Here is a 15,736-nt window from a genome sequence, read left to right on the forward strand (position 1 = left end):
CATAACAGCTATACACACAATACATCATTAGTGTTGGGGGTTTCTCAAATGTCACCAGACATATTATATATCAGAGCAGGTGTCCTAAAGATGTTGGTGTAAATGTTATGTCCAGCTTTGATCACGCACCTGCGTATGTCTCTTAAGACGATTGCATTAAAAGAACTTTAGTGCATTTAGCCCATTACAATGGAAGGGCCAGTATTACCACTCTTCTGTTATGCCTTCAGGTGAAGTAGAAAATCTAGAATTAGAAATAAGTGTGGTACTCATAACCCAACCTACAGACAGATTGCTGGAAACGGGTTCCTAGAGTGACCAGTCGACTACATTATTCTTTAGTCCATTTGATGTTCATTCATTAATTTAACTTATAGTCAGTAGATCAGAAGTATCATTATTTAAGGTGGCTTGCCTAGGCCCTGCTACTACTGGATTTATCAGAGGTGTTCAACACAGTCGACCATTCTTCACCCCTGCAAAAAACAATGCCAGGTAGACGCCCAGGGCCAAGCTCTACATTGAGCAGAACATTCTCCACTTATCAATTGCAGACCACTAACATTCCCTCAAGCCCCCTAGATCCTGCAGCACTCCGTACTCTTGCCGCTACTTTTAAATATTTACTGCATTCCTGACTGCATTCTCTTTTGCAGCTATGCAGATGATACTCACCATCTAGTACCAACTGAATACGTTCAATCAATGTGAGGAGGTGCTGCAACAGACCAAAGGTTACCTCCACCAAAACTAAGAATCCTGTGGTGAGTTCACCATGAATATGTTGGCATCAGCCCTTGTCCCCTGCCTGCGGCAGTTCTGAAAAAAATAAGTAGGTTTTCTGACACATGCCTGTCATTGGCCCAAACAGGCAACTGCTGCCTCTAAAATGAATCGTTTTTAAATGAAGACCTTCAAAAAAAGACCTCTCTAAACTGGACTCTGCCACCTCAATTTGAGGCTGGCCATTGAACTCAGGGATCAGTTACACAAGTGCATATTTTTGGGTGTTACTCTCTTCCACCCTCAACACAAACCCATGCAAAGACTTCAGAATATGGCAAGGCTACCTTCTTGTCCACCAAAAGCACAGAGGACATTTCGTCATTGAATGACCTCCAGCTACACTTTATGCAATTCATATTAATTGGTGCTCTGCGCCTGCCCTTCTGCTGGGACTGAAAAGGTTTGCTGCTTGTTCCTGGAGAGAATGAGCCCTGTCTCGAATTCACTATACAGGGAGTGCAGAATTATTAGGCAAATTAGTATTTTGACCACATCATCCTCTTTATGCATGTTGTCTTACTCCAAGCTGTATAGGCTCGAAAGCCTACTACCAATTAAGCATATTAGGTGATGTGCATCTCTGTAATGAGAAGGGGTGTGGTCTAATGACATCAACACCCTATATCAGGTGTGCATAATTATTAGGCAACTTCCTTTCCTTTGGCAAAATGGGTCAAAAGAAGGACTTGACAGGCTCAGAAAAGTAAAAAATAGTGAGATATCTTGCAGAGGAATGCAGCACTCTTAAAATTGCAAAGCTTCTGAAGCGTGATCATCGAACAATCAAGCGTTGCATTCAAAATAGTCAACAGGGTCGCAAGAAGCGTGTGGAAAAACCAAGGCGCAAAATAACTGCCCATGAACTGAGAAAAGTCAAGCGTGCAGCTGCCACGATGCCACTTGCCACCAGTTTGGCCATATTTCAGAGCTGCAACATCACTGGAGTGCCCAAAAGCACAAGGTGTGCAATACTCAGAGACATGGCCAAGGTAAGAAAGGCTGAAAGACGACCACCACTGAACAAGACACACAAGCTGAAACGTCAAGACTGGGCCAAGAAATATCTCAAGACTGATTTTTCTAAGGTTTTATGGACTGATGAAATGAGAGTGAGTCTTGATGGGCCAGATGGATGGGCCCGTGGCTGGATTGGTAAAGGGCAGAGAGCTCCAGTCCGACTCAGACGCCAGCAAGGTGGAGGTGGAGTACTGGTTTGGGCTGGTATCATCAAAGATGAGCTTGTGGGAACTTTTCGGGTTGAGGATGGAGTCAAGCTCAACTCCCAGTACTACTGCCAGTTCCTGGAAGACACCTTCTTCAAGCAGTGGTACAGGAAGAAGTCTGCATCCTTCAAGAAAAACATGATTTTCATGCAGGGCAATGCTCCATCACACGCGTCCAAGTACTCCACAGCGTGGCTGGCAAGAAAGGGTATAAAAGAAGGAAATCTAATGACATGGCCTCCTTGTTCACCTGATCTGAACCCCATTGAGAACCTGTGGTCCATCATCAAATGTGAGATTTACAAGGAGGGAAAACAGTACACCTCTCTGAACAGTGTCTGGGAGGCTGTGGTTGCTGCTGCACGCAATGTTGATGGTGAACAGATCAAAACACTGACAGAATCCATGGATGGCAGGCTTTTGAGTGTCCTTGCAAAGAAAGGTGGCTATATTGGTCACTGATTTGTTTTTGTTTTGTTTTTGAATGTCAGAAATGTATATTTGTGAATGTTGAGATGTTATATTGGTTTCACTGGTAATAATAAATAATTGAAATGGGTATATATTTGTTTTTTGTTAAGTTGCCTAATAATTATGCACAGTAATAGTCACCTGCACACACAGATATCCCCCTAACATAGCTAAAACTAAAAACAAACTAAAAACTACTTCCAAAAATATTCAGTTTTGATATTAATGAGTTTTTTGGGTTCATTGAGAACATGGTTGTTGTTCAATAATAAAATTAATCCTCAAAAATACAACTTGCCTAATAATTCTGCACTCCCTGTAGTAATGTTTTGTTGGTTTTAGATTGTTGGGGTCTGCACACACGGGAAAACTATGTTTGTGCTGTTCACACCACCCCCCCCCCTGCCCGAGACACAGAATGTAACGCAGAAGCGGGCTCTGAGGTCTGGAAGGGCACATCATATGAACCTTGCTTGTATGATTATGGCTATTTATTATCAGCTAACTGGGTTGTGCAGGGCTGACAGTGGTTGTGGCAACAGATAACAGTGGCAGTACAGCCCTTTTAACCTGTTATCTATGAAGAAGAGTTGGCTGTTGGCCTCTCCAGTGTTTTTTAATTTGGTTGCCACTACTATGCAACCAGGACCTTCACTCCATTCAGTAGAATAGGGATGAAAATGCGTGTAACTTAAGTATGTGCATGCAGTGCATGTGCTCTGGAGTGAAAATGAAAGTTGGAGTGAGAGCCCAGTCTGTATTGTGAATTGCAGAGCTTCTCCCCAGCATTTCTAAGACCCCTTGTTGTGGACCAGACATTAGGGTATTGAGGCTAGGAGGCAAATGGTCCATTTGAACTGTAGGGAAACTCGTGCTCTTTCCAGCGCCTTTGGGCATAGAAGTGTTAGTCCTACCAGGGTGAGAGGTAGTTAAGTGGTGAAAACTCTCCTCCATTTATGTCCTTTGTTTGGGTTTTCTCTGGGAAGGACATCCCAACTCCACCCACCTTCCTCTTGACTCTATATCTAGACCATGCTGGGAAAAATAAAAAAAAAGGCAAGAACTGCCTCAAACCGACCCTAGAGCTGCAAAAGCAGAAGACACAAATTCTGCCTGCAAATGTGGTATAAAGATGGGGCAGAAACCACCAGTCACTGTGCAGAAATTTCTCATCTGCACCCTAAATTGTGGAATTCTCTTCCTGAGTGACTAAGAAATTGTACATCGCTCTTGGCTTTTCACAAAGGCCTAAAGGTCTGTCTTTTTAAACTCTTTGCACTGGTCACCCTACCGTTGCTCTGTGCCCGGAAACCCCTTGGGGTATCTGCACACATTACACGCTTTCAAATAATATTAATAATAAACTGGAATATGGGGACCCACACCAGAAAGTCCCAGAAACCTTTTTTTTGCTTCAGGGAGAGGTCGCTAGTAGCCAGCTTCCCTTCTCCAGCTTTATGATGAGGAGCCTCTAACTGCTCTTAGACAGGTTTGGGACGAGGCCCTGGGACATTCTGTAACCTGCAAGGAGAACATTTGCTTTGGGTTTGTCATGAAAGAAGGAGTTGACTGACTGCTGAGGATGGGCACTGGAGGTACACTTGCACAAAGGTCAGGCTGCCTAGGAAAAGGGGACTGCGATGAGCTGAGACAGGAACATAAGAACCCAGGCCAATGCAACCCAAGAAAAGATCTGCACTCCGAGTTAGTTTGTTGAAGCCTTGAGACACTAAGGCCACCGCCGGCATGCCCAGAAACAGAAGTGCTTGCGGTGACGTGCCATGCCCATAAATCGCCCCAGAATTTCCCCAAAGAAAACAAAGCACCTGTGCCTCCTTGATGCCTTAAAAAATAAATCACAAAAGTATTTCAGTGGTCTTCTTAGAGGAGACCAAAAGCACTACGTGAAGGAAAGCGCTAACGTGAGAATCCATACTGTAGTTGGCAGTAACATTGACCTCCATTGATATCACCACTGAGACCTGGAGTAGACTCTTCACTCTATTACAGTGGAGGGCTGTATTTATACATGAGGAAAAACCCTCATTGAAGACCCACTCAACTGCGAATTAAGCATGTGTAGGCTGCTTCCACCTCCACAGGTGTTTGGCTTCCTGCTTCCTTCTTCAACCAGAGATGCAAGTATATGCACCAGACGGGAGTTGTTGTGGGACTGCAGCAGCGTAGTTCAGGCCGGAGCAGAGCCAATGCAGACTCCCCCAATTGGTAGTATGGGAGGATATACTACCAGGAGCAGTAGAACCCCTGCTGAAGCCGGTAAAAGCAAGAGTCACTAGCAGAGGACTAAAAAGTTACAGAAGGAAAAATGCAAGTGGGAAACATTTTGGACACAAGTTTAAGTTTTGGACCTTTCACTCTCTACTTACCTACAGTCTGTTGGGAGGTGTAGACGGGGGACATAGGGGAGTGTCATGCTAAAGCTATGAAGCATTTCCCACCACGAGGCACTGTGTACTGCCTTGCATTGATTACATCTACATGATTTCTTACCATTGAAGAACAGCCGAAGTCTGTTCTGGCTGCTCCCCTTCACAGTGACTACTGGATTGTTACTTGTGCACTATACGGTTATCCTCTAATATTTACGAACAATATTGAGTTGTGCATTAAAAAAAAATACTTTTCATTTTAAGTAAAAACACAAGCTGGAGAAGATTTACTGACTGATATATTTAATCGAATTCCAGTTTCTACCCATCACAGCTACCCAGATTAAGCCTTGGACTGCTCCACCTCACAACACGGCATTCAAGTGCTAAAGGGGTGGACTTGGTGCTCATTTTTGGGCTTAGTAGTAAGGAAAACCTCCACAAACATAATGGCAAAAGGCTTGCATTATTGCAATCTGAGCCGAGTGACCCGTGTTTGCATAGGAACTTATGAACATTTTACACACCTCTTGATCTTTTGGTAAAAAACGGTCATGGTGGCAACTGGCCCTTTATTCAGGCAACCAACCTTTGTCATTTATTCCCGTTTGATATTAGGGCAAATTACACACAACTGTATTTTAAACATGGCTGCCACTTGACTCATGCCAGCCCATCCCATCTGTGGCAGAGTATGATTTATCACAATCACAACGTCAGCAGGCCATAACAGTGTCAGACTATTTGTGATAGGAAACAAACCTAGCTAACTAGCTTATTATTCTGTACCTTGCTCACTTCCCAGCTCTTTTAGTTTAATCACCGACTTGCTATTTCCTAATAACCATTATGAACATCCAGCTAAGCAACCCCGTTGTTCATGTGGACACACTTAAACCAGTTGTGCTGGTGTTCATTTTTTTTTGTTAACCAGTTAGGTGTGGTGCTTGTTTGCGTAGCACTTAACTGAGGAACTAAACAGCCACTGTCCTAGACAAAGCGAGACTATTATCAACTTTAACTTTCAGGAAATAAATACACCTAACTTCTGCCTATGCGAGTCGACCTATGTGTGAGTTCAGACATTCTGCCATTATTATCCTTTCTGCCTCTGGGATGAATTCACTCAGTGTACTCACCCGTTCTCCAGCAGGGAGAGGCACAGACCTTCTCTGAGCCTCCTGTCTTCCACCATCGCCAGCGTCAGGCCTTGAAGGATACAGCTGCCCACCCTCACAACACGCCTTTCAGCATAGAGGCCACTAAAGACCTGGGAGGGCTGACTTATGTGAGGGTCTCTAATCCTGGGACCGTTTGGTGTAGTCAGCTGCTCTTTTGGGTCGCTGCTGCGCAATTCAGAAAAATCAGCCCAGTTCAGGTCTACATGGATGGTGGCAGGCCGCGGTATGGATATTGATAGATGGGGTTCAATCTGCTTCAACAGTGCCTCATCAACACCATTAACATTCTCTAAGTCTTTCAAGCGCCTGAAAGCCCCATGTCCAGTCCGGTAGGACAAGATGGCTTGCACAAGCTCCTCTGAGAGATATCCCAAGTTCAGGAGTTCTGCCATGCTCGCCGTGTTCAAGTTCACTTTGGTGGAGGAAGGTAAATCCAAACAGGAGCCCTGCATGGGGCGCCTGGTGATAGCACCAACGCAGATCTCAGACCGCAGCTGCTGCATCTTCTCTGCCCCAAACCCAGCAACAAGGACAAGGTCCTCCACCTTCCGAAATCCGCCGATCCGGTGCCGATAAACAGTAATGCTATGTGCCATGGCCCGGCTGACACCTGGGAGGGTCATTAGCTCCTCCTCAGATGCCAAGTTGATGTTTACCTGGTTGGAGGTTCCCAGTAAAGTTTCAGAGGGTTGACTGGCTGCACTGAGCGGACGTTTTTTCTTCTTCAGTGAGCGTGGCATACCATTGTGGCTTCCCCGGTGACATCGTAGGCTCTGTCCCATGGCCCTGAGGGAGCACAAAATTCTGAGCATTAATGCTGGCACAAGTCTGCAGGACATGTTTAAAACACGCTGAGTTTTTATTGTGCCATCTTAGCAGTAGGGAACATGAATAAACTCCAGTACAAGACTTGTTCGTGCCTGCACACAGCTATGATACATAGATGAACCACATATAATTTTTCCACTTAAAGTATGTGCATAATTCAATTCAAGAGAATGGTGAGCATGAATCAGGGAGAACATGAATGACAATCAATGGTTTTCTGGTTACCTTTATATGGTTCAGCCTCAAGGGGTATTTATCAGACATCAAGTCTTTTTCAAGGTGACATCTAATAACTTCAAGAGTGTAAGTGGTGTTACATTTTGAAGGTGAATCACTTTAATTCTGGGCAGTGCCTGCATGAACTCTACCTTTCTGAAAAGTGGTGTCTGTGCCATAGCTGTCTTATCCAGACAGATCAGTGTCTTCAGGCTGGAGGTCCAGGGTTGCTGCCTACAGAAATGAGCATTCGTCCAAATTAGAAATAAATTATTGAATGTGTGAAAACAAACATCCCTAAATGTGTTACTAGTGAATTTGTTGGAATAAATTCAATAGTACCCAATTCTGACAATTGCTGACCAGTACAGCCAGTAACCCTGCAGATCCCATCTGAAGACAATGGTTTCATCCAATACAAATGTAAAATAAATAAAATCAATAAGAAATAATTCTGAAGGATACTGATCCCTACTGACACTGGGCATCCCACCAGTCACTCATGTCACCCAATATAGACATGAAACAATTCAATAATTTCTAATCTTGAGGAGTTCTGACCTGCACAGGTTCACTAACATGTTTTCCTCTACCGGTAAGGCCACTTTCAGTGGATCAACAGCATCCACATAAGATTCTCACTGAAGAAGATATAGGAACGCACTGTTTTCTGGGATCATTAAAGGACTTACCCCCCAAGTACCTTTTACTGATAGCCGGTGTCATTGTTGGCAGAGCAAGGGTGAGTGATCATTCGTACAGCGAACCTAGAGGAGAAAGAGACTTAGGGGCTCATTATGAGCCCGGTGGTTCAGACCGCCATGGTGGCGGACGGCGGAAAAGACCACCACTGGCATGGCGGTCTGAACCATCATATAATAAACACAGGGAGGCTACCGCCGCCAGGCAGCCTGATGATGGCGGATTACATTATCCGACAGGGCAGCGCTGCAAGCAGCATCTGGATAATGTACCCTGTTTCACCCAGCCTTTCCCTGGTGGGGGAACCTGCCAGGGAAAGGCTGGCAGAAGGGCTGCTCCAGGGCCCCTAAGGGGGCTCCTGCACTGCCAGTGCACTTCGCATGGGCAGTGCAGGGGCCCCCATGCAGTGCCCTGTTGTGCAGGTCACTGCCCGATTTACGGGCAGTGATCTGCGCAATGGGTGCTGCTGCACCTGCCGCACTGAGGCATTGACGACGGCTCCATGTGGAGCCGTCGGCAATGTCCCGGCCCAGCGGAATATTCTTTATGCAGTCGGCAGGGTCTCAAGGGGGCTGGCGGTCTATGGAAAGACCGCAGACATGAACACGGCGGTGTTTACAGCTGTGTTCATAATGACCCCCTTAGTCTTACAGAGGCAACGTACCTGGTTGAGTTAGGATGGTCTGTTAGTGGGCGTCAAGGGAAACGCCTGGGGGATCGCTTCAGGTCTACAAAGAATGGAGTAAAAGCAGTGTGCTTTGACACAGTGAAGTACCAGTGGCATGCAACCCTTTGCAGTTGCATCCCTCTAATTATATGAGCCTACTAACCACATCATACGGATACACTCACCGGGCTCTCATTGAGCCAATGACACGACTTGCGTTGCACCAGTGATACTTAATTCCATGTATTCGCTGTACACTGATTACATGAGCCCACTTGCAAAGACCAGACCAATCGCACTTGGATGACACTTATACAATGCAAACATGCTCTCACAGCATGCTAATCAGATCCGACCTTGGATACTCACAATACCCAATCCCACGCACTCAGATCACACCAAATAAACTCAACAGCATGAATCCACGTCACACCAGGTACACTACCTTCAGCCACCCCTGCAGCCCACATTGTGACCTTTCTCTCACTGACACCGAGAGAGCATTGGCTCCAGCTCCTTTCCGAGTTGAACAGTGACTTATTTTGTAGAATTTGCTTGACACAGCTTTCCAAAGTCCACGTTTGCAACCACTTGTCACCCAAATATTTGTTCAACAATTTCAAATTAACCAACTCAGTAGGCCCAGAGAACCGCTGCTACTGCTATCGCAGCCTGCACAGATTATGCCATAGTCAGCAAGACTTGCCCACCCCACTGACCCCGTGACTGGGTTTTCATTTAATTCTGTGAAAAAAGTCCACAGGCCCAAAGATTTTCTTGGAAGCCCATAAGCGGTGCCACCGAACGCCAAGAATGCGTAATCTTGAGTCCAAATGACCACACTTCCTGTCTCTTTGTCTCACCCTTGCTGATTGTTTTTTATCGCTACTTTTGCCCTTTGTCACGGATTTCCGGTTTCGCCCTGCCTTCGTCTTACTCCCTTTATTGCCTCTCTTTTGGTCCGGGTCAAATTGCGATGATGGAAAATTAGTCCCGTCCCAAAAAATAAATCCCGGAACCCACCACCTGCAGCTATCGATACAAATTAATAATTGTTGGAGATGGCCTACTTTGTAAGGCTGCAGATCATTCAGGGCGACCCTTACTCACATTAAAATAGGCGACCCTAACTCAGCATCTTTCATGGTACAGTTCGGTGCTAGTGTCATCGCACCCTTACAGTGGCGCCATTTGTATAGCTCTTAAAAACACGAATGTTATCCAGCCACTTGCTGCAAGACATACAGGCGGAGAACAAGAGCTGCATTGTCGGCTAAATACATATGTGAGATTATCTTCAAGATCGACACATTTACTCTAGGATGCAAAGTGGTCAAGTTTTCGTGTTCCATGCATAACTACATGCTTCAGCGCGAGCTTTCTCTTTGCATTTTGGGACTTGTGGTCCTGGTTTTCTAATGGTATACACATGGCAATCAAAGAGAAGAACATGCACTGGAGCAGCTAGTCACACTTAGGCAGGTTACTGGAAACAATTAACCGCTCAAAAACGTTTCTCTTGAAGTTCCCACCGGATTAGTTCCTTAGCTGTACTTTGAGTAAGAAAGGGCTAACTCGACAAAGACCTTTAAGAAAAAAGCAGCCTAAACATGCAGTTTCATAAATATACAGATTCATAAGTAGCCTCTTCAGGATTACAGTGTCCCGGTGGCCTGTTCCTTGCTCTTCGAGTCCCCCTTGAATGGGGACACACGTAATCTCTCACTGGTTTCGGCCTACTTAAAGTCTCAGCGTCAGGTATAGCGTGAGTGCTGTGGCACAGTGAACACAGGGGCCATGGCTGGGTATTCCCATCGCACTTAGTGCATCTACTATTAAACAACAAATCAAAATAAAATACCAGCGCGGTGAAGGGGGAATCCCGCAATTAATCTCAGCCATTTACAAACACTTGAGAAACATTCCAGTCCATCGTTTTTCTCTAATATGGAACTCTTTCGCTATCCCTCGTAGTTTGTTAATCGGCGTCCATGCGTTGGGCCTTTATTAGTTGACAAAGACACCCAGCACAGCTCCAGATCTAATATTACTCATGGAGCCACCGTACTTCATAAGTAAAGTCTTTTCATACCCGTCTGAACTCGGAGGAGCAAAGCGTCGTGCCTGGCCTTGGGCCGGGAGCTGGGTGTCTGCAGATATTTCACATGCCCAGTGTCCAGCTCAGGTTTCGTCCCACAGGCTGAAGTGTTTTCAGCGTCGAGGCCTGGCTTACTTGTTTCCATTTCAAAGATCACCTCAATTTTCAGCCAGACAAGCACATGCTTGAACACCTTTATTCCCAAGTGACCGAGTCAACCCAGCCCCGTGGGAGAAAATGCCTCTCCTGTTTTTATGTGCATGAAAAGACCATGTTTAGACATGGGCTATGCCTGGTGAATCACTGACGATCATGGCTTAATCACCCCATTGATGAGGGCCAACTTGAGGATTTCATTCGATCCAATTCCTCCCAAACATTTGTTTTTCATGGTTTGGTCCAATCAAGAGTGCTGACCTGAATGTATGACACTGAATGAACACTCTCAGGCATCTACGGAGCTTCCACATAGACCTCAACATGTGCCAACTGCAGTCTTCTGCCAACCTAGATTGCGGAAGGCCATTCCCGTAATGTGCAGTATACCACAGACAACATGCTGTACACCACAGATAAACTGAATTAACATTTCGAATTCCTGAAAGCTGGAAAGAAGTGACTATTCCTCAATTCACGATCCATCAAACCCTACATACCAGACGGAATGGTATGTGTGCACAACAGAGATAACCTCTAGGTTCAAATGAGGTCACAAACCAGCTGCTACATGTTAGGAGCACACACCCTGAACCCCAGGCAAGACACCAAACATTCAACACATAGAATGCACTACCAATCATGCACAAGAAACTGAGTGGGTATCTTAAAAGACCATTCCAGAAAGTGCTTTGGGCTTCCTCTTTTAGAGGCATTAAGAGCATTACAAATATTAACAAAGCTAAACCACTGTATTGCGGACTTAAAGCATTTGCACCAAGAAGTGCAGGCAATGGCTGATATCTAGGGGCGGCTTCCCCGTAATAGCAGAGCAGCGTCATCCCCAGCTCAGACAGGCAGTGACACTGTCTGAATGAGCCATGAGAGTTGGTATAGGAGTCTAGGGCGGGGGACCATGGCAGGGAGGAGGAATGGCAGGCACTTGTAAGTACGCATGTCAGTTTGGCCAGCCGTCTTAGGCCGACCAAACTGACATGCACACTTGCATCTCTCCAACCCAGCTGTGTTACAGAAATGGCATAGGCTGCCTGTGACTGAGTGAGCATCAAACCAGCCCACCCAGGCCAATCTCCACACTGCTCTCATGCTTGCTTTAGCATGGAAGTAGCGTCTGGATTGGGTATTGTAGTCAGTGCTTGAAATGGAAATATAAAAGTGTAGGTATGCAGTATACCAGAGTACCTGTTTGCTACTAAGAAGTGCAGATGCTCATCTAACAAAAGTATTGCAGCAGTGCAGGTTCTCTCCTTTTCAATTTAGAGTGCAGGTACCAAGTACCTGTGGATACCTGCCCATTTAAAGCAGTAATTATAGCATGATGTGGGTTTAGCGATGCAGTCTGAGTCGGTGTGGCATTTCACTGTTGGGGTGTGGTGAGGCCTGATAATGGATTAGATGATGTATCGAACACTGTGATGTGTTATAGGGTGTTATTGTGGGTTGTCTTGTGGTACGTGCAGTCTTGTGTGATATAAGGAGGGGTGGTGTTATGTAGCATAGTGTTGCGTATGTGATGTATGCCGTGTTGAAAGTTGGTTTGATATCGTCTGTTGTGGTAGGGTGTGGGGTGGAGATCGGGGGATGTAATGTGGTGAACATTGCACTGTAATGTGATGTGATGTGACAGTGTGAGTATGGTGTATTGTGCATGGTGTCATGTAGTGAATGCTGTTTTGAGCTGTTTTGTGGTGTAGTATTGCATTCTAGGATGTGCTCTAATGTGATGTGCTGTGATAACCTGTGGCGTAGTATTGTGTAATGTGGGGTGGTGTAATGAGTTATGTAGCATAGTACAAGGTATGGTGATGTACACTGTATTGAAAGTTAAGTTTTGTATTGCTTATTGTGGCAGCATGTGATGTGGCGTGGAGATTGGTGATGTATAGTGGTTCACTCTAGTATGATGTGATATGACTGTGTAGTGTGGTGTAATGCGCATGGTGTGATGTGATGAAGAGACCAATGTTTTTGTAGTGTACCTCTGGAACAAGTCGTGGTGACCATTTCAACTTGGACCCACCCCCACTCCAAAAGACCACGCCTGCAACTTTGGAATCACCCTGGACACTGAACTCTCAATTGTCTCCTCATCGTGCTTCCACATTCTTCTCATGCCCTGCAGAGTTTTCAAGTGGCTCCCCATCAGCACAGGGAAAACTGTGACGCAGGCCCTCATCTCCAGCCGACTGGACTACGGCAACGCACTCTATGCAAGCACCACCACCAAACTCATGACAAGACTCCAGACGATCCAGAAAGCAGGCACCAGACTAATCCTCAACCTGCCAAAGAGGACCCACATCACCTAGCATCTGAGAGACTTCCACTGGCTCCCCATCCAGAAAATATGCCAATTTAAGTTCCTGACCACACCTACAAAGCCCTTCACGACCAAGGACCCACCTACATGAACCACTGCCTGAATTTCTACCTTCCCTTTGCTCGCCTCACCTCGCCCTGGCATAGTTACCACGCATCTGCTGCTACCGCACCGGAGGATGCTCCTTCTCTCTCCTCACCAAGTTCTAGAACACCCTCCACCTCTGCATCTCGCTGACCCACTTCAGGAACAGCACCTGGATACTCTCGTGGATGATAAGTGGCGTTCTACAAATACGGATTCTTTGATTGGTGTAACACTGGATTACAGGCAATCCTTTAAATGGGCTGATAGCATCCGGTACCGAGTACCTGCAATTCTTTATTTTGAGAGGAAGAGTACCTGCAGTTCTCAGCAGAGTTGAAATACTTTTAATTTGAGTGTACTGGCACTTCTCAGATACAAGCAGGTACTCTGATGATACAGAGTACCTGCACTTCTGTGTTTCCGTATCAAGCACTTGTTATAGGGTGCGATCTAATGTGACGTGCTGCTGTGGATGGAAGACCTGCGGTGTGGCATACCTTAAAGTGGGATGGCACAGTTGTAGCTAGAGAGGTAAAATGTGGTTCCAAACACAACAGTCACACGTGCAATAGGTTGCAAGTTACAACTTGGGGACCCTGCAGAGATAAAGGACTATAAAACAATGGTAACCAATGCAAACATAAAACAGAACAGCTATGAAACGTACTAGGGCGGACAGCGGCTACGTGTCAAATAACATTTTCTATTGTACAAACCGATAATACGAGGAAGGGTGCATGGTGTGCTTGGCTCGCCGCACCACAGCCAAGCGCTGTATCAGATGAAGCGGGAGTGCTCAAAATAACATCAAGCGAGCCGTGAAAATACCCCCTGTTCCCTAAAAGGAGCGCCTCCTGTTTTATACAACTATTTTTGGTAATTTTGATCCCTCTGTACTTATCCATTTAACGATATATGTCTACTATAAAGGGTTCCAGCACCTTCGGGTAATGTCCACACTTTTCATAAATACATATATAAACGACTAACTAACCACATAAACAAATGTATATGGCTATAGGCAAAACTCAGGCATGACCTTTATAATGAGGCTAACGACAAATCACCCTCGCTTCCAAAACACACCCTTATGTCGCCAAACATCGAATATATTCCGTTAACTGGCGACGAAAAAATCTGAAGATATTGCGACCAGGCTGAAAGTTACAATCATTCAGTCACATGTAATTAAGTCCACCCCAGCCTTGTCAGCTTTTTAGGAGCGCAGGTTTGTCAAAAAATCTCCGGACTTCACTACAGGCCAGTGCCCTTCTGACCGGTGTTTGACCTGCAAACATTTCCTCGTGGGCGCATTATACACCCACTTCCACGAGCCGCCAGCATTACCTGGTGCCTGTCGCCTCTTCCAGGGCGACCTGCCGCAGCCCTAGACCCTCCTCAGACCCGGGGGAGATCCAGCGCGGCCTCACGAAGGTCTCGCTCCCTGTGTAGGTAAAGCCCGGGTGTCCCGTGCCAGTGGCAGGCAGACACGGGCAGAAGCAGTGTGACACCGCGTCAGTGGTCTCTGCTCCGAGCGAGGGTGTGTCCCAGGACTGACTGCCCTTCCCCTGTAACTGCTTCACTGCCGGGTACCGCATCAACAGGTGAGCGCGGTTTGTGCCCGAGACGCCCGTCCGGCACCTGTGACTCCGTGGCTGCTGGCCGAGTGCAGGTTTACACTAGATCCCGGTGCCCAGCCCTGTAACCCTCTCACTGCTGGCCACGGACTGAACGGTAAACAAAACAGGAGAATACAGGTGTGTACAAGCCCTGCCTGGCCGGCACCTGTAACCATTTCAATGCTGACTGCAGGCTCGGCACTGAACTGGAGATTACAGGTGCCTGCCAGTGACTATTTCAACTGCTGGTCAAAGGCGCAAGACTGACCAGGTGACTACAGGTGTGTCCTCGACCTGTCCGGACAGCCCGAGTAATCCTTCCACTGCTGGCCACGGACTCAGAGCTGAGCAACAGAATGCAGGTGCTTACTAGACCTGCTGGTTTTAACACCAAACATGGAAATACAGGTGTGTAGTTCAGCTGTCTTTTCAGCTCTGTAACTAAGGATACTTGAGACGCATCGCCTCCAATGACACAGAGGTTTAGGCATAGCCTTTTTATGTACAGATCCATAAATCATTGTTTTCACCAGTAGCGTAATGCAAAATGATGTGGCCACCCTGCAGAATGTAGTGAGGGGCTCCCAAGACACCACTTGTCACAGATATTCATAGGCCTTAGATCCAAAAGCGTCGGGGAGCCATCGCAGGGACTACAAGGGTCTGTGTTACATCCCTGTTTTTTCAGGCGTTACTTCATCAACCAGGACTACAAATCCCAGAATGCATTATGCTGTAAAACAAAAACCCCGCACGGTATCCTCGACGATATGGAGTTGTCTGGTAAATATATCTATAACCCTTGGGCTTGTAAACTTACTTGGAAGCCTTGCATTGCTAGGCACAATTTAAAACAGATCAAGTGAATGCATTTGTGTACTAGGCTTATAAGTCCAAAGTACTTCACCAAGTCCAGGGTTTGTCGTTTGTATTCTGGTATTTGTAGTCTTATTAAACACACAATAAAATCA

At 46.1% G+C, this 15,736-nt stretch overlaps 1 protein-coding gene across 1 annotated transcript in view; it reads right to left on the reverse strand.

Annotated features, from left to right (window-relative positions):
* LOC138268004 (endonuclease/exonuclease/phosphatase family domain-containing protein 1-like) overlaps nt 1-14,854 on the reverse strand; it is a 100,468-nt gene extending 85,614 nt beyond the window's left edge. The window contains exons 1-2 of the mRNA XM_069217311.1: nt 14,494-14,854; nt 6,010-6,837 (exon numbers count right to left, since the gene is read on the reverse strand). Of these exons, the coding sequence (XP_069073412.1) occupies nt 6,010-6,837; nt 14,494-14,744 (1,079 nt within the window). The 5' untranslated portion in view covers nt 14,745-14,854. The remainder of the gene's footprint in view (nt 1-6,009; nt 6,838-14,493) is intronic.
* Nucleotides 14,855-15,736: the final 882 nt, after the last annotated feature.

This window comes from Pleurodeles waltl, chromosome 12 (assembly GCF_031143425.1).
Source record: "Pleurodeles waltl isolate 20211129_DDA chromosome 12, aPleWal1.hap1.20221129, whole genome shotgun sequence".
In the NCBI taxonomy this organism is placed as follows: domain Eukaryota; kingdom Metazoa; phylum Chordata; class Amphibia; order Caudata; family Salamandridae; genus Pleurodeles; species Pleurodeles waltl.